This window comes from Pavona decussata, unplaced genomic scaffold (genome assembly GCF_977016875.1).
Source record: "Pavona decussata unplaced genomic scaffold, jaPavDecu1.1 SCAFFOLD_300, whole genome shotgun sequence".
Taxonomy (NCBI): domain Eukaryota; kingdom Metazoa; phylum Cnidaria; class Anthozoa; order Scleractinia; family Agariciidae; genus Pavona; species Pavona decussata.
The window spans coordinates 3,613,122-3,632,724 of NW_028145697.1; the positions used below are offsets into that span (position 1 = coordinate 3,613,122).

At 37.9% G+C, this 19,603-nt stretch overlaps 2 protein-coding genes across 4 annotated transcripts; both read left to right on the top strand.

The window, feature by feature from the left end:
* Nucleotides 1-615: 615 nt before the first annotated feature.
* Nucleotides 616-6,409, top strand: LOC146454689 (trace amine-associated receptor 2-like). 2 transcript variants are annotated; one of them, XM_085095132.1, is made up of 3 exons: nucleotides 616-750; nucleotides 1,119-1,200; nucleotides 3,548-6,409. In XM_085095132.1, exon 3 carries the CDS (start codon nucleotides 3,581-3,583, stop codon nucleotides 4,607-4,609), a length of 1,029 nt encoding a protein of 342 aa, XP_084951258.1. In that variant the 5' UTR covers nucleotides 616-750; nucleotides 1,119-1,200; nucleotides 3,548-3,580; the 3' UTR covers nucleotides 4,610-6,409. The 2 variants fall into 2 exon arrangements, with proteins under 2 accessions (XP_084951258.1, XP_084951259.1); XM_085095133.1 differs by lacking the exon at nucleotides 616-750 and having other exon boundaries at nucleotides 913-1,200.
* Nucleotides 6,410-12,260: 5,851 nt separating this feature from the next.
* On the top strand, nucleotides 12,261-16,990 carry LOC146454690 (5-hydroxytryptamine receptor 2A-like). 2 transcript variants are annotated; one of them, XM_085095067.1, is made up of 2 exons: nucleotides 12,261-12,336; nucleotides 14,447-16,990. In XM_085095067.1, the coding sequence occupies exon 2, from the start codon at nucleotides 14,480-14,482 to the stop codon at nucleotides 15,506-15,508; it is 1,029 nt and encodes a 342-aa protein (XP_084951193.1). In that variant the 5' UTR covers nucleotides 12,261-12,336; nucleotides 14,447-14,479; the 3' UTR covers nucleotides 15,509-16,990. The 2 variants fall into 2 exon arrangements, with proteins under 2 accessions (XP_084951193.1, XP_084951194.1); XM_085095068.1 differs by lacking the exon at nucleotides 12,261-12,336 and adding an exon at nucleotides 12,413-12,439.
* The last annotated feature ends 2,613 nt before the right edge of the window (nucleotides 16,991-19,603 follow it).

The window sequence follows — 19,603 nt, forward strand, 5'->3', positions numbered from 1 at the left end:
AAAAAAAAAAAAAAAAAAAAAAACTAGTACACATGACCAACAGGCAGCTGTGGACCAACATGCTCCAGAGGCAGTAGATCCACTTGTCCGGAGATCAAGTCGTGTGAGACATGCACCTGCGCGTCTCAATGATTTCCAATTGTGAACTGACCATTTACAAGTCCTAGTGACATATATATAGCTTGGAGTTTACGTTTACGAGTCCTAGAGACATAGAACTGAAAGTTTTGTTGGTTTCGCTATTAGCCAGAAAATAGCCTTATGATTCACAGCTGATTTTCAAATCTAATCAAGGGAGGGATTTAGTGTTTGTGCGAACAGTAACATGATATTGACAATGACGTAAGCCACATGATTGAAAGTACAGGATTGATGTGTATATAGTTTTGGGGTGTGTGTGAAATAAAGCAGTTGCAATGCGAATCCAATGGGCCTGGTCCATTACTTTACAGTACTGCTAGTGTTTGCTACATAAACGCTAAAGTAGTTCAACCAATTGATCCTAGGTTGACCAGAGACTTTCCAATACACTCACCCAACGTCATCAGCGTGCACAATATGTATATGAAGCACGCGCGCGCAATTGAATTTGATTATACGAATTTACTAGCTGTGTTGTAATGCAGTTCTACTCATAAACAGTATTATGTTACACAAGAAACAAAATTCCTAACATTCTGCAGACCGTCGGTTTCTAGTGCGTTCACAACACCAACATCTTCATCATCGACGTGAATTCATGCGTCAGTGGTAAGACCTTTAGTTATGCATTAGTCGCTGTTCACACGGCACTCATTTCCCTCCGAGCTGTCAGTCCTGGGGGTCGGTCTATCCTCAATCATTTGATGGGCTTGTGAATTAGAAACTGGAAATATCTTTTCTGAATAAATTAGGCTCCCATGCCCCCAGGATTACTTCTAGCGTGTACCTTTCGTTGCAAGTGACGGTTTATCGTTTGATCGCACAATGTCGGACCCGATAACTGCGGTAATTGTAATATAAATAATTCTCGCCAATGACGCCATGCCTTTCCGACTTTGAAGTCAATTTGCAATACTACGTACGACCGCTTGTGCAGTATCATACAATAACTGATGGTAAGTTTATATCACTTTCAGTCCTCTCTGTTGGTAGCAGAGTAAGACCATAAAGCTGATACAGAAGAAGTCAAAATTTACGGTTTCAGAAGACCCCGACGCGGTGAGTTCAAATTCTCGACTCCACGGCTATCTTTGTCCTTACCTATGTCGACCGTGGACACTAGATCGTGTGAATGTCGTTGCAGACCAATGTTTAAGAATTTTGATGGGTAGAAATTGACTGGAGAAAATTAATAGCCGGAATAATCTCATAGTACTATGTCATACTTTCAAATACTACATTCTTATTATTTTCAATACTACACTCTTATTTTCCTTTGAGGCGCTATTCCTCGTCACATGACACATGATACAGAGATATAGGATGCTTAGATGAAATAAAGTACTTCGATTGACATCGACAAACGCCAAGATTGTGGAGTTCAATTAACGATCCATCTTACTACTTCTTCCTTTTCTATAAGATTATCAGTTAAGGAATCTTAAAACCCTATTTCGTTTACTGAGATACCCCAGTAAAAGCCTGCATATACTGTAGAATAAATGTATGCAATATGCAATGGAAAGCTAAAAAAACTAAATTGAGCCACTTGGGTCTGCACCAGTGTTTTCTGATCTTAAATAATTTTTCATATGTAAGAACCCGTTTTTTTTTTTTTTTCAGGCTAAAGTGCTTTTTTATATATATGATGCATATCTGGCCAAACTTTAGCCTGGAGGTTAACCCACTCTTCCTTAGGATAGCTTTATGTGCGCTTTTTTTTTACACGGTATTATTGATTTATAGAATTCCTATTCGAGAAAAATATCTGCAGGAGTGTTCTTAATTAAAGGCCATTCAAAGATATAAATAAGATCAACTTCCGCGTTTGAAAGAGTCTTCATCAGCTGAAAGCAAACACAAAATTACTCCGTTTGGCAATCAATTGAAAATCACCCAGTAGCCTTTAGATTATTCCACCATGATATCAGTACTGATTAAAAGAAAAGTTACCCACTGTTCGTTACTCATGTTATAAACACCTTGGTATTTAGCTATAAATAACAGTTCTAAATGTCAAGGTCTTACTCGCAGAAGGGAATTTCCGAGTCCCCAGTGAGGGATCGAACCCATGACCTTCCAGCCGGTTGGAATGCTCTATCACTACTAAACTATAGAAGACCTGTGCGGTTAGTGAGGTCAGTTAATCAGTGAAAGGTTCAATTCAAACTATAACAACAGACCCGTAAACACAAACTATCCGCATCGCACAGGAACTACAATATATATGGCAAATCTAATCATATGTGAAACACTTGTGTATAAGTGAGAGCCATCGTCTGAAATTAAAGTTGTCATCAATTGTGTACATCGGTAGGAAACAGCATGAACTGTATATAGTGGTAATTCCCAGCAGTCAATAGATACATGAGTCGGTATTAACGATCGATATAACATTTGCAGAGTGAGTAAAAATATTGCACCAAAATGAGTTCAAATATCAGACGCACGATCAGACGGTATTACACTCCACAGAGCGCGCACGACGAAAACACTCTTAAAAGCCAATTAATTATTTAGTGGATTCAGCGCAAGATTCAGTGTAACATGACTGGGTTCAGTTGATGAGTCAATTTTTATTTTATTTTTAACCTCTTTTTATTGCTATATCAACTGCGATTTACATAACGAACTTGTATAATTAACAATTATTCCACGAGCGCGCGTTGGATATGAGGTGATAGATATAGCCAACTCGGCGCTACGTGCCTCATCTCATATCCAACAAGCGTTAGTGGAATAATTGTTTTATTAAACACAATCGAGAAATGTTGTTAGATCTTACTGATTCTGCGTTGCAAGAACAACCAGAAGACAATTTAATGGTCACTATTTCTTGGGCATGGTATAATTGCTCATATACCATGGCCTCTAAGCCAATCAAATCCCTGGAATTGGCAGTGATCCAGTTTTTAATAAAGCGAGAGAGACAATTCCTACCTGACTGATGATTGTCATAGTAACTGTGTTAGCTTGAAAATGTTGTTGTTGATAATATGCTTGATAGTGTTCTATTTGGTTTTGGTAGAAGCTAGGAACTATGATTCAGTATATGTCAGTTACAAAGTTTTTACGGAAACTTTTTTCGGTCGAAAAATGGGAGGATCGCTAAGAAGCGTTACTTTCCATGACACTCTTTTGACAGAAAATCTATGTTTGGGCTTCTCTATAAGTCGGCGTGATATTATTTATTCTATTCTTTTCATTGTGGTATTGTGATAGGAACCAAAATAATCCGTTTTCTTTTGTTTGATCAGACCTATTATTATATTTTAGTTTGCAAGATGTTTTTTTGGAGAGTATTTTATTGTCGGCGGTATTATAGAATACTACGGGTATTCTCGAATTTAATTTTAATTTCAGTTACAACTAATAATAATATAGATATATCAATTTTCTTTTACAGACTTCATAAAGAATAATTCTGCCCAGAGTGGATATGGATAACAGCAGCACAGCTTCAACTGTTTTTGAGGATCAGACACAGACGTATCACAATATTGCTTTAAAGGCGTTAAGCCAACTTCTGCCAATCGCTGTCGCCATAACCCTGACAAACGGACTCGTGTTCGTAATGTTTTCCAGAAGAAAAAGCCTTCGCACTGCACCCAATTACCTGCTGTTTAGTTTGTCTGTGTGCGACTTCTTGACAGGAACAGTCAATATTCCTTACTTCATAATCTTCAATTTCCATGTTTTGCCTTACAACTCCGTTTCCTCTTACTTCATGTTCATTTTACATACCCTTATGTCCATCTCGGCTGGTTATCATATACTCGCCATAACAGCAGAAAAGTACCTTGCTATTGTTAAACCGCTAAGACACCACCTTCTAGCTTCATCAGCAATATACAAGCTATTACTGGGAGTTTGGATGATTTCTGCAGGATTTGCTCTCATTCCCTTTGCGTGGCGGACGAACCCTTCTTTTTTAATTTATAGCATTATCCACTCTGCGATCTGCCTGCTTATGGTGTTCTTTGTGCCATATATGTTCATGGTTTATGCCTATACGGTCATGTTCAGAGCTATTTCCAACCGTGAAATTCCCAGGGTGCCAAATAGCATCACCAGATCAAAATTACAAAAAAAGAAGTTCAACGACAAGAAATGCATCTTGGTCTTTGCAACCATGGCAGCAATATATGCAATTTGCTGGTTTCCGTATTTCACTATTATGTTAATTGTAAATGTCAGAGGTTATCTTAAGTTAGATAACTTGAAATCGATTGAAACAGCTATGGAAGCATTTGGCATCATTCGATTCATGACATCCGTTACCAACCCTCTGCTTTACACCTTCTTCAAACGTGACTTTTGGGTCGCGTTAAAAACTCTGCCCCTAACAAGAGAGCCAGTTACCACTCTAGCCAGAAGTATGACAAAAGGAACACGCAGTCTTCCTTTGTATCATAGTAGTTACAATGGAAGTCCGTCAGTTTTACGTCATGGAAACGTCACTTGGTAAAGTTAATCAAGCTTACACTACCACTTCGGAAGATCAAGTCATATCAACTCAAACTACGGTTTAAGGGAAGCACTGCTAACACCCGAGGCAAATTAATTAAAGAATTAAAGAGGACACAAAAAGGGACAAATATGAGTGCAAATATTGATCACATCGTGGTACAATTTATTTGGAACTAGTTGGAATAAAATATTCTGATTATAAATTGGAGTGATTTGTAGGCCGATCGCTATTTGACAGTCGGCGAGTGAAGATAGAAGGGTCGTCCAAGAACTAAATAAAAGAAGTAAATGGGAATTTCATTGACACATACACAGAGTGGCTATTCGTCCAATGTTTCCAGGTTGCCACTGGAATTTCGAAATGTTGGGTTTTGTGACGGGAGGAACACCGGAGTACCCGAAGAAATCCTCGGAGCAGGAACAAACTCAAGCTTCGTAAGGCATCAACTTCGGAATCGACCTCGGGCCACGTTGGTGGGAGGCGAGTCCTCTCGCATGCAACTGCGCCATCCCTGCTAGAGTAAAGACAATCTAAATATAATTGATATTTGGATGGACATAAACCCAAACCCTAAATGCTATACATAGAGATAAAAAAGATCCAAACTCCACTGCAGAGTAGATTACTTTCTCATCACTAGAAATCTTTTTTATTTATTTATTTATTTATTTTGTTTAGTCACCCACACAAACAGAGCATATAAAACAGGTTGAACAGAAATCGTAGTTAATTACATATTAGTAAATGGTCGGGAAAATAGCAGAGAAACAGTACGCCGCGCGCTCTACTGGTACGTTAACAATTTAGATCCCATAAGTATACTGTAAAGCAAATAAGAACTCTAAATAAACAAATATATGAATAATAGTTACGCAACAACTAGCGTAATTACATTTAACGGTATTGTACAATGAAGAAAATTCAAATGACAACGAACTATTGTAACTAAGAATGACAAAGCAATGTCGAAACAGGATTTACAAACTTAAATTTGTTGTGTGTTTTAAAAAAATATTAGTAAATTTAACAAGGAATCCTAAGGAAGCTGTAAGCTTATATCAATAGACTTAATTCCTCAGACTAGTTAATTAAAAATTAAAAAAGGTAGCTTAATGCAGAGTGAAGAAAAATAAATAAAAAAAAAACACACATCGAGCTTATGTCACACTGAAATCAGCTTTCAATGAGATATTGTTTATGTTAAAAAAAAAACAGAAATGGACGGTGAACTAATCAATGAAATGAGGAATGAATTCCAGATTTTACGCCCATGATAAAGGATGTTAAACTCGTACAAAAATATTATCTATAGGGAGAGGCAATTCGAGTTTCGTACTGATGAACCTGTTGTGAAGAGATTACGAAAACTAGTAGAAAAACAATTACTGTGATAAAAATGCATAACAGTAGCGACAAAAAAAAAGAAATTAAAATGTTACAGATGTCGAGGACTTTAAGTGGCTAAATAACCGGTGGGGCAGTAATGATCGGAACTTTTGGTATATCAGCCATACTACACTCTCTTTTAATAACACACCTTTTTTATAAGAACGCTGATGCTGAGAATAACTAAATAATAAGCCTATTAAGAACAGTACCCAGGCTGAGAGTCAGTTAAGAACCTTAATGAAAGGAAAAAATAAGAAAAAATGCCCTCTGTTTCGACCAATCAGCATTCAGTAATTTTTCCCTCTATGTTCTAAAGGCAAAAATAGAGCAATAATTTAATTCCTTTCGGGTCTCAAATTCGTGAAAATGGCAAAAAATTCGGGAAATGTGCTCAGTCCCTTCTGCTCTTAAATTAGTGAAAACAGCCAAAAATCAAACAAGGAGTTTATTCCTTTCTCGCAGAAATTCGTGAGAATAGCCAAAAATCGAGCACTGAGTTTATTCCTTTCTGTGTCAAATTCGTGAAAATAGCAAATAAAAACGATAAATAAGTTCATTTTTCTTGTCTCAAATTCGAGAAAACAGCCAAAAATCGAGCAACAAGGCCGATTCTTTCTGGTGTAAAATTCGTGAAAATCTTTAAAATCGAGCAATATGTTCACTCCTATCGGGAAATAAGTTCATTCTTCTTTGTTCTCAAATTCGGAAAAACAGTCAAAAATCGAGCAATACGTTCATTCCTTTCTGGCCTCAAATTCCTGAAAATAGCTATAAATCCGTCAAATGTTCATTCCTTTCTGGTCTGAAATTCGTGAAAATAGCCAAAAATCGAGCAATAAGTTCATTCCTTTCTGGTCACAAATTCGTAAACAATAGCCAGAAATTGCTGCGCTTTCTCGTGTCAAATTAGTGAAAATAGCCAAAAATCGGGCGATAAATTCATTCCTTTAAATCTCAAATTGGCAAAAATATCCAAAATGAAGCAAGAGGTTGACCCCTTTCTGGCCTCAAATTCGTGAAAATACGGCTAAAATTCCAGCAATGAGTTCACTCCTTTATGGCCAGAAATTCGCCAAAACAGTTGAAAATCGAGCAAAAGGTACGGTCTTTTTCGCTCTAAAATTTGCCAAAATATTCAAAAATGTACCAAGAGGTACAGTACGTTTTGGTGTCAAATTCGCCAAATTAGCCAAAAATCGAGTCAGAGGCCTACTCCATTCTGCTACCAAATTCGTAAAAATGGCCAGAGAGCGAGCGAGAGATTCACTGTTTGCTGGTCCAAAATTCGGGAAAATAGCCTAAACCCGAGAAAAGTTTTACTCCTTTATCGTCCTTTATCTTTTATCGTCTCAAATTGGCCAAAACAGCCAAAAATAGAGAAACATGTTCATTCCTTTCTTGGTCTCAAATTCGTAAAAATAACTAAAAATAGAGCTATAAGCTCATTCCTTTCTGCTCTCAAATTCGTTAAAAGGAAACCTACTGTACTGTAAGGTACAGACCGTAAATCAACGGGAAAAAACGAGGATCCGTGATTTACAGTACCGACGGACCTAGAAAACGAGGTCCGTAAGACATTTATTATATCTCTGAGGTTAATAAATGAAAAAGAAAAACTAAGCTGCGATTGTGTTATAAGCCAAGAAGAATGCAAGAAGGCTATGAAACAAACACAACCAGGAAAATCGCCAGAAAGCGATGGTCTACCGATAGAATTTATAAAGTACTCTGGTATGATATCTCATCACTTTTCGTCAACGCCATTAACACGCCTCAGTATCAAAAAGGTTTGCTGTCGGTTGCCCAAAGAAGAGGCATCATTTCTGTTATACCCCAAAGAGATTATAAAGAGAATATATTATATTATCTAAAGAACCGTCGACCAATTTCATTAATTAACTCAGTGCGACTACAAAAGAGCATCACAAGTGATAGTTAACAATGATCGCACTAGATCCCGCAGGGCCTTTTCACTGGCGAAACATTATAGGCTACACCCCGAATTTCTCCTGTTTGTGGACTTTGAGAGAGTGGAGTGGTCTTTCATTGAGAAACATTGCGACATTTTAACTTTGGCTCTTATTACGCTGGATAAAACTTTTCTACACCAGTATCGAGAGTCGTATGTCCACTATCACCAATCTATTATCCTCTGTGCAGATATATATAATTCGTTCTCAGATCTTCTTCCTCTTGTTCATCCATAGTTTAAGTAACTGATCATTCAATCTTGTATTTTGTGAGGAGAACTAATTTTATATAAGCCTCGTGGTTTCTCTTAGGTTTATTCGCCATTTTCTGTCTTCGACACGAAAACCTGCATTTTATATTGTATTTTGTAATGTGGAAAAAATAAAACAAAAGAGTATTGGCAAGTGCAATTCACAAGGATCCCGACCGTCAAAGAAATTGTTGTGAATGATACAGAACCTATAATGAGCCAATATGCCGAGGACACTACTAATCGTAAATACAATTTAATGCAAAATAAAAACACAAGTGCCAGCCAACGCTTAATATATTTCTCTTCGAACGACGGGTGACACACCTCACACGGTCTGATGTACCATATAAACGACCGCTTCAAACGGTCCGGGTGTAACATAAAAAACGCTAATGAAGCAATTTAAGCACTTAATTTTCATCCGTCAGAACGGTGGGTGACACGCTTCAAACGGTCTAGTGTGAAATAAAAAAGACGCTAAAACAACAATCCAGCGGTCAATATACATCCATCAGAACGGCGGGTGACACGCCTCAAACGGTCTGGTGTAACATAAAAAACGCTAATGTATTCAGCCAGTCAGCGATTAATTTTTATCCATCAGAACGGTGGGTGACACGCCCTCACTCCCTCCCTTCGCGCTTGTCTCGTGGTGTACTTTCACCTCGCGCTTTGTGCTCGCCCGCTTGTTCTGCGGGCCAGTCTGGGGTTTCTTCAAGGGGTATGGAAAAGTGCGTGTGTATTTTGCGTTCGTATGCATCCAGATGTTAACTTGTTTTGTCCGGTGCACGTGTTGTAAACATTAATTAATCTTTCTTGCCAAACAAAGTATGGAAAAGGTACCTGGCACTCAGACTATAGACGAAGAAAAAGTTTCCGCCTTTTCTGTTGTCCGTATTAACCGGTGCCCCTATTGAGCGGACTAATGTAAGAGATAATGTAAAAGCTTTTCATCGGGACAAACACAACTGTCCATAATAACTGGGTGTCCGTATTAAGGGGGTGTCCGTAAACGGCGGGGTTCCAACTGCGAGTGGAGGTTCCCTTTAACAAGGTTGTAGTATAACAACCCCAACATGGGCATTGGAATCAAATGGGAATGCCATATTTGAATCAATTTGTTACTAAACATCTCCTTGAGCAAGTTAGGAAATGGTTATGAAGCAAACTTCTTTCTTATATGTTTTTGTTGGCATTTTCGACCTTGACCGTGCACAGACCAATGGATTTTGAAATGTGTTGGTCGAACAGACAAATAGAAACGTAAAGGCCTGTTTAAACGGTTTCAACATTTGCTTCAACATGCGTTCAACACAGTTGTTGAACCAAATGTCGGGGGCATTTGAACAGGTCGTTCAACATTGTTGAAAGTGTACAAAAATGTTGAAAGCTTGTTGAAAGCGTGTTTAAACCAATTTAAAAATTGGTTTAAACTTTCATTCAACATCGATTGAACGTTTTCTTTGTTCTTGAAAATATTGAATTGAATTGAATTGAAACCGTTTGAAGACTCCGTTCATCCAACATTTGTCCAACATCCATTCAGCTTTTGCTGAACGAATGTTGATCAAATGTTGACTGAAACCGTTAAACGGGCCTTAAATGTTAAGATATCCATCTGCAGTGTGAACGTTAAGACAAAGGCTTGTGCACTGTCTCGGCCCTTCCAACCCTTTGAAGACGGTTAGGTTAAATAACCAGTCCCTTAATTAACTGGTGTAACAAACAGGATTGAAAGCATAAAAGTAGCTCGACATCAGTCTGCCCTGAAAGTTTAATATCTGAGAAAATCTGTCACTTATCTCTGAATAACAAAATACAACAATGACCTGAAGAAGAAGACCAAGTTTAATGGTCCATTCTTAGGCAGCCGCTCTTAACTACTTCGCAAGAGGATTTTAAGATTTAGCAAACTCTTTCTTAATGTTAATGTTTACATTTATGAATACAGGCGATCAAAAGAGAGAAAGCCTTGCGGATTGAATTGTTGATATTTAGACTGCTGATAGAAAACCATCTTTGGGGTTAAATTGGTCCAGGGGCGCCCAACAAGAACTTTTAAGCAAAATAAATGTTTTCCCGTATTCCCAGCTCGTTTTCTGGGTTAGAAATCAATTTGTGTAAGCTAATACAGATGGATATGTTCGAATGCTTTAGCTGAAAAATTAAATTGAAGAAAGTTTCAGGAAACGGAATCCACGAGCTGTTGTTGGCCTTACGAAATGCCAGCTTACCTTATTTGCATTTTTTAATGACATTAAGGGTGCGTTTAAACTATAAAAAATTGCGATAATGTTGAAAAGTTTAAAAAATTTAAAACCATCTTGGTTAAAAGTTTAAAAAGCGACGACGTTTCGACCTTTGCTTAACGTCATTACGTTGAAGTTCAACGTTAAATTATTCAACAAATCTCTTCTTCTACGTAAGGGTGCGTTTCTTGGGGAAAATCCGAATCCGGATTTTTGATCCAAGATCACTCGGATCATGGTGCCTCAAAGAAACCGATGAATCGTTACCCAGAGTGGATTCGTCGGTTCCTTTGATTCACCATGATCCGAGTGATCTTGGATCGAAAATCCGGATTCGGATTTTCTCAAAGATACGCACCCTAAATTTGCGTTACCGAAAACGAGAGGGATTTAGGGCTTTCTGTGTTACGAAATTTTAAGCTAACATTTTTGTCGAAGAAAACTTAATAAGGCAGATATCCTAAATGAGCCGGCATTCCCCTCTTTGATGGAAACTTCCGACCGAGTTTGCAGAGAAATTCCTCATGAAGATGTCTCCTGTGAAAGAAACATTTTGATGGATTTGTGATAGTAAAGTTATTGGTTTGTTCACAGTTATTTTATCTGTTACCAGCCTGAGTTATGAATTTTTGAATATTTTTTTTAGCTAAATCTGATTAATCCAGACGTTGAACGTCAATGACTTTATTATAATGTCATTGCCTCAGGAAGTGTACCCTGCGAGCAGAGGCCCTTCGATCTTCCTAGATAAGTCCGACTTATCTAGGAACTCGAAGGGCGTCTGCTCGCAGGGTACAGGAAGCGCCGCAGAGTTGCAGAACTGTAACTGTTATAAAGCGTCGTGAAGTCTTCAATTTGCTGTAATTGATCAGTTTTTCAAATGTTGTGGTGATAGCTCATTATTTCCTCAATCATCATTGGAATTTTGCCTTCTTTGTTTTAAAACTTATTACATTTCATCCGAACCCTTGTCATTTTCGCTGGCAACTACTAATAATTCGGTAAAAAGGAAAGAAGTTTCATAAGTGCTGCTTTCCTTCCTTTCACTTGCACGCGTCAGCGTGCGTTCATCGAGATATGAAGCACGCGGGAAGTTTGGAGAGCACGAAAGATGCGTAAGAGTTGCTCGAGGCGTAGCCTAAAGCAACTCTAGCTTCTTGAGTGCTCTCCAAACTTCCTGTGTACTTCATATCTCTATGAACGCACAGCTGACTCATGAACCAATTGTTTTATAACATTTTCAACGCGGTAGTTCAACCAATTGATCCTAGGTTGACCAGAGACTTTTCAATACACTCACCCAACGTCATCAGCGTGCACAATGGGTATATGAAGCACGCGCGCGCAATTGAATTTGATTATACGAATTTACTAGCTGTGTTGTAATGCAGTTCTACTCATAAACAGTATTATGTTACACAAGAAACAAAATTCCTAACATTCTGCAGACCGTCGGTTTCTAGTGCGTTCACAGCACCAACATCTTCATCATCGAAGTGAATTCATGCTTCAGTGGTAAGACCTTTAGTTATGCATTAGTCGCTGTTCACACCGCACTCATTTCCCTCCGAGCTGTCAGTCCTGGGGGTCGGTCTATCCTCAATCATTTGATGGGCTTGTGAATTAGAAACTGGAAATATCTTTTCTGAATAAATTAGGCGCCCATGCCCCCAGGATTAATTCTAGCGTGTACCTTTCGTTGCAAGTGACGGTTTATCGTTTGATCGCACAATGTCGGACCCAATAACTGCGGTAATTGTAATATAAATAATTCTCGCCGAGGACGCCATGCCTTTCCGACTTTGAAGTCAATTTGCAATACTACGAACGACCGCTTGTGCAGTATCATACAATAACTGATGGTAAGTTTATATCACTTTCAGTCCTCTCTGTTGGTAGCAGAGTAAGACCATAAAGGTGATACAGAAGAAGTCAAAATTTACGGTTTCAGAAGACCCCGACGCGGTGAGTTCAAATTCTCGATTATCAGTTAAGGAATCTTAAAACCCTATTTCGGTCACTGAGATACCCCAGTAAAAGCCTGCATATACTTTAGAATAAATGTATGCAATATGCAATGGAAAGCTAAAAAAGCTAAACTGAGCCACTTGGGTCTGCACCAGTGTTTTCTGATCTTAAATAATTTTTCATATGTAAGAACCCGTTTTTTTTTTTTTTTCAGGCTAAAGTGCTTTTTTATATATATGATGCATATCTGGCCAAACTTTAGACTGGAGGTTAACCCACTCTTCCTTAGGATAGCTTTATGTGCGCTTTTTTTTTTTTTTTTACACGGTATTATTGATTTATAGAATTCCTATTCGAGAAAAATATCTGCAGGAGTGTTCTTAATTAAAGGCCATTCAAAGATATAAATAAGATCAACTTCCGCGTTTGAAAGAGTCTTCATCAGCTGAAAGCAAACACAAAATTACTCCGTTTGGCAATCAATTGAAAATCACTCAGTAGGCTTTAGGTTATTCCACCATGATATCAGTACTGATTAAAAGAAGAGTTACCCACTGTTCGTTACTCATGTTATAAACACCTTGGTATTTAGCTATAAATAACAGTTCTAAATGTCAAGGTCTTACTCGCAGAAGGGAATTTCCGAGTCCCCAGTGAGGGATCGAACCCATGACCTTCCAGCCGGTTGGAATGCTCTATCACTACTAAACTATAGAAGACCTGTGCGGTTAGTGAGGTCAGTTAATCAGTGAAAGGTTCAATTCAAACTATAACAACAGACCCGTAAACACAAACTATCCGCATCGCACAGGAACTACAATATATATGGCAAATCTAATCATATGTGAAACACTTGTGTATAAGTGAGAGCCATCGTCTGAAATTAAAGTTGTCATCAATTGTGTACATCGGTAGGAAACAGCATGAACTGTATATAGTGGTAATTCCCAGCAGTCAATAGATACATGAGTCGGTATTAACGATCGATATAACATTTGCAGAGTGAGTAAAAATATTGCACCAAAATGAGTTCAAATATCAGACGCACGATCAGACGGTATTACACTCCACAGAGCGCGCACGACGAAAACACTCTTAAAAGCCAATTAATTATTTAGTGGATTCAGCGCAAGATTCAGTGTAACATGACTGGGTTCAGTTGATGAGTCAATTTTTATTTTATTTTTAAGCTCTTTTTATTGCTATATCAACTGCGATTTACATAACGAACTTGTATAATTAACAATTATTCCACGAGCGCGCGTTGGATATGAGATGATAGATATAGCCAACTCGGCGCTACGCGCCTCATCTCATATCCAACAAGCGTGAGTGGAATAATTGTTTTATTAAAAACAATCGAGAAATGTTGTTAGATCTTACTGATTCTGCGTTGCAAGAACAACCAGAAGACAATTTAATGGTCACTATTTCTTGGGCATGGTATAATTGCTCATATACCATGGCCGCTAAGCCAATCAAATCCCTGAAATTGGCAGTGATCCAGTTTTTAATAAAGCGAGAGAGACAATTCCTACCTGACTGATGATTGTCATAGTAACTGTGTTAGCTTGAAAATGTTGTTGTTGATAATATGCTTGATAGTGTTCTATTTGGTTTTGGTAGAAGCTAGGAACTATGATTCAGTATATGTCAGTTACAAAGTTTTTACGGAAACTTTTTTCGGTCGAAAAATGGGAGGATCGCTAAGAAGCGTTACTTTCCATGACACTCTTTTGACAGAAAATCTATGTTTGGGCTTCTCTATAAGTCGGCGTGATATTATTTATTCTATTCTTTTCATTGTGGTATTGTGATAGGAACCAAAATAATCCGTTTTCTTTTGTTTGATCAGACCTATTATTATATTTTAGTTTGCAAGATGTTTTTTTGGAGAGTATTTTATTGTCGGCGGTATTATAGAATACTACGGGTATTCTCGAATTTAATTTTAATTTCAGTTACAACTAATAATAATATAGATATATCAATTTTCTTTTACAGACTTCATAAAGAATAATTCTGCCCAGAGTGGATATGGATAACAGCAGCACAGCTTCAACTGTTTTTGAGGATCAGACACAGACGTATCACAATATTGCTTTAAAGGCGTTAAGCCAACTTCTGCCAATCGCTGTCGCCATAACCCTGACAAACGGACTCGTGTTCGTAATGTTTTCCAGAAGAAAAAGCCTTCGCACTGCACCCAATTACCTGCTGTTTAGTTTGTCTGTGTGCGACTTCTTGACAGGAACAGTCAATATTCCTTACTTCATAATCTTCAATTTCCATGTTTTGCCTTACAACTCCGTTTCCTCTTACTTCATGTTCATTTTACATACCCTTATGTCCATCTCGGCTGGTTATCATATACTCGCCATAACAGCAGAAAAGTACCTTGCTATTGTTAAACCGCTAAGACACCACCTTCTAGCTTCATCAGCAATATACAAGCTATTACTGGGAGTTTGGATGATTTCTGCAGGATTTGCTCTCATTCCCTTTGCGTGGCGGACGAACCCTTCTTTTTTAATTTATAGCATTATCCACTCTGCGATCTGCCTGCTTATGGTGTTCTTTGTGCCATATATGTTCATGGTTTATGCCTATACGGTCATGCTCAGAGCTATTTCCAACCGTGAAATTCCCAGGGTGCCAAATAGCATCACCAGATCAAAATTACAAAAAAAGAAGTTCAACGACAAGAAATGCATCTTGGTCTTTGCAACCATGGCAGCAATATATGCAATTTGCTGGTTTCCGTATTTCACTATTATGTTAATTGTAAATGTCAGAGGTTATCTTAAGTTAGATAACTTGAAATCGATTGAAACAGCTATGGAAGCATTTGGCATCATTCGATTCATGACATCCGTTACCAACCCTCTGCTTTACACCTTCTTCAAACGTGACTTTTGGGTCGCGTTAAAAACTCTGCCCCTAACAAGAGAGCCAGTTACCACTCTAGCCAGAAGTATGACAAAAGGAACACGCAGTCTTCCTTTGTATCATAGTAGTTACAATGGACGTCCGTCAGTTTTACGTCATGGAAACGTCACTTGGTAAAGTTAATCAAGCTTACACTACCACTTCGGAAGATCAAGTCATATCAACTCAAACTACGGTTTAAGGGAAGCACTGCTAACACCCGAGGCAAATTAATTAAAGAATTAAAGAGGACACAAAAAGGGACAAATATGAGTGCAAATATTGATCACATCGTGGTACAATTTATTTGGAACTAGTTGGAATAAAATATTCTGATTATAAATTGGAGTGATTTGTAGGCCGATCGCTATTTGACAGTCGGCGAGTGAAGATAGAAGGGTCGTCCAAGAACTAAATAAAAGAAGTAAATGGGAATTTCATTGACACATACACAGAGTGGCTATTCGTCCAATGTTTCCAGGTTGCCGCTGGAATTTCGAAATGTTGGTTTTTGTGACGGGAGGAAAACCGGAGTACCCGAAGAAATCCTCGGAGCAGGAACAAACTCAAGCTTCGTAAGGCATCAACTTCGGAATCGACCTTGGGCCACGTTGGTGGGAGGTGAGTCCTCTCGCATGCAACTGCGCCATCCCTGCTAGAGTAAAGACAATCTAAATATAATTGATATTTGGATGGACATAAACCCAAACCCTAAATGCTATACATAGAGATAAAAAAGATTCAAACTACACTGCAGAGTAGATTACTTTCTCATCACTAGAAATCTTTTTTATTTATTTATTTATTTATTTTGTTTAGTCACCCACACAAACAGAGCATATAAAACAGGTTGAACAGAAATCGTAGTTAATTACATATTAGTAAATGGTCGGGAAAATAGCAGAGAAACAGTACGCCGCGCGCTCTACTGGTACGTTAACAATTTAGATCCCATAAGTATACAGTAAAGCAAATAAGAACTCTAAATAAACAAATATATGAATAATAGTTACGCAACAACTAGCGTAATTACATTTAACGGTATTGTACAATGAAGAAAATTCAAATGACAACGAACTATTGTAACTAAAAATGACAAAGCAATGTCGAAACATGATTTACAAACTTAAATTTGTTGTGTGTTTTAAAAAAATATTAGTAAATTTAACAAGGAATCCTAAGGAAGCTGTAAGCTTATATCAATAGACTTAATTCCTCAGACTAGTTAATTAAAAATTAAAAAAGGTATCTTAATGCAGAGTGAACAAAAATAAATAAAAAAAAACACACATCGAGCTTATGTCACACTGAAATCAGCTTTCAATGAGATATTGTTTATGTTAAAAAAAAAAACCAGAAATGGACGGTGAACTAATCAATGAAATGAGGAATGAATTCCAGATTTTACGCCCTTGATAAAGGATGTTAAACTCGTACAAAAATATGATCTATAGGGAGAGGCAATTCGAGTTTCGTACTGATGAACCTGTGGTGAAGAGATTACGAAAACTAGTAGAAAAACGATTACTGTGATAAAAATGCATAACAGTAGCGACAAAAAAAAGAAATTAAAATGTTACAGATGTCGAGGACATTAAGTGGCTAAATAACCGGCGGGGCAGTAATGATCGGAACTTTTGGTCTATCAGCCATACTACACTCTTTTTTTATAACAACCTTTTTTATAAGAACGCTGATGCTGAGAATAGAGTGTTTTCATTCACGTGACTACCCGCCATATTGGTTAACTGAAACAAAAGGAAGTATTTGCATAAAAATAGAGTTCAATTCCCAGAGGTTTAGTTTTTTCCCAGAGGTTTCATGGCGGCCATTTCTTTGTTTTGGGATACCAACATGGCCGCCGTGACGTCATGTGAAAACACTCTATAACTAATTAGTTGCGTTCAACGAAGGAGAACGCAAGCCTAATTTCGTTTTTGCGTCCTGTGTCTTTCGAGATGGTGTGCCTGTGTACGGCTATGCAGAATTTTTCGAGATTGCTGTAAGGACACCCAAATGGCGCCCCCGCTTGAGTTTTGCAGGGGCATGTGTCGGCCGGGAAACTGGTGCGAACTTATGACGACATCTGACCTCGTTTTCGTGCTGGAGCCATCTTTTTAGTCTCGTTTTCGTATAAGAGTCGCCCCCTCGTTTTCGCGCTATTGACTAAATTTGCATACATCGGGAAAGTTTTACATTCAGTGTACGGGATCACATTTCAACTGCAATGTTCATCAATATTCACTGGATGGAAATATCTCTACAGAATCTTTTCCCTTTCTTCCAAAAATCTTTTTTGTGAAAGATTGCATTGAAGAAGTTACACGTTTTGTGGCCGCGGTAAAATAATTTTCCGTGGGAAATAAATTCATCGAACACGACAGCGTTGCACGCCGCCTGTTGCACATTTCGTCGGGTCAGAAATAGATTTCAACCGCAAAACTACGACAAGACCATTCTCATCAAAATCGTTGCTATGTTCAGAAACCTTTTAATCTCCTCATTTGATGCTACAATACGGGTAAAGAGGGCTTTTCACCCAGCCCTAGGTTCGCGAGGTTTTGCGAGTCACGTATTACGTTAGTATAAAATCAAAATACAAAAATATCTGAAATATGCACACATCAGAAACTGACATCAGGCCCCGGTTGTTTAAAGAGCGGATTATTTTATCCAGCGGATAATTCGCTATCCAGCGGATAAAATCTATTGGTTGGAGAACATTTTATCCACTGGATAGAGTTATCCGCTCTTTGAATATAAACCTTGGCTCTGAGATGTCTTTCAAAACTGTATGCAAATTAGCTCGCTTCAGTTCGACATTTTTACGGCTTTATAGTCGCGTAAGTTTCGCGGCATTTTGGTAAAATACCTTTTGAGTCAGAAGACCAAAATAGTACGCTGGCCTGTAAGTTTCGTTTTTCTCAAAGATTATAAGCGTTATACCGACAATGATGTGCATTATTTTAAAGTTCGACGGTGTCACGCAACGGGCGGACCGAAAATACTTTCTATTTTTTTTTTAAAAGTTCAACAACGTAGCCGCTGAAATTTTAAACTCAGCTTCGTTTATTGCAAATATTTCACCTTGGTAGTTACACATTACGTACAGATATAAAAGGACGAAAGAGCTACCTAAAAAAAGTCACGCAGCAGGCCGTACAATCGCACAACTTAGGGCTGTCGAACGCACTCTTTAATCTTTGATTACCACTAGTATAAATCTACTAGTGTTCTATCACGAATGCCGTTCTCTGATTGGCTACGCTACTCGCTATCTATTCTGTGATAGATAGTGAGTAGCGGTTTTCAACAAAATGGCGGCCGCTTCTTCGCGTTTTCGAATGTCTGCGATGAGGATATAGATAATTTACTTGTTTTGTTTTGAACTACTAGTAGATTTATACTAAAACAATTAGATTATTCGCTCTCGATTTCTATGCATGATAGCTGATTCGGGCTGCGCCCTCATCAGCTATCACGCGATAGAAATCTCGAGCTCATAATCTAATTGTTAAATATAAGCCTATTAAGGACAGTACCCAGGCTGAGAGTCAGTTAAGAACCTTAATGAAAGGAAAAAATAAGAAAAAATGCCCTCTGTTTCGACCAATCAGCATTATGTAATTTTTCCCTCTATGTTCTAAAGGCAAAAATAGAGCAATAATTTAATTCCTTTCGGGTCTCAAATTCGTGAAAATGGCAAAAAAATCGGGAAATGTGCTCAGTCCCGTCTGCTCTTAAATTAGTGAAAACAGCCAAAAATCGAACAAGGAGTTCATTCCTTTCTCGACAGAAATTCGTGAGAATAGCCAAAAATCGAGCACTGAGTTTATTCCTTTCTGTGTCAAATTCGTGAAAATAGCAAATAAAAACGATAAATAAGTTCATTTTTCTTGTCTCAAATTCGAGAAAATAGCCAAAAATCGAGCAACAAGGCCGATTCTTTAATGGTGTCAAATTCGTGAAAATCTTTAAAATCGAGCAATATGTTCACTCCTATCGGGAAATAAGTTCATTCTTCTTTGTTCTCAAATTCGGAAAAACAGTCAAAAATTGAGCAATAACTTCATTCTTTTCTGGTCTCAAATTCGGGTGAATAGTCAAAACTGCCTTTTCACTGGCGAAACATTATAGGCTACACCCCAAATTTCTCCTGTTTGTGGACTTTGAGAGAGTGGAGTGGTCTGTTACGCTACAAAATGTAATAACTGACACAAAATGTAATAGTAA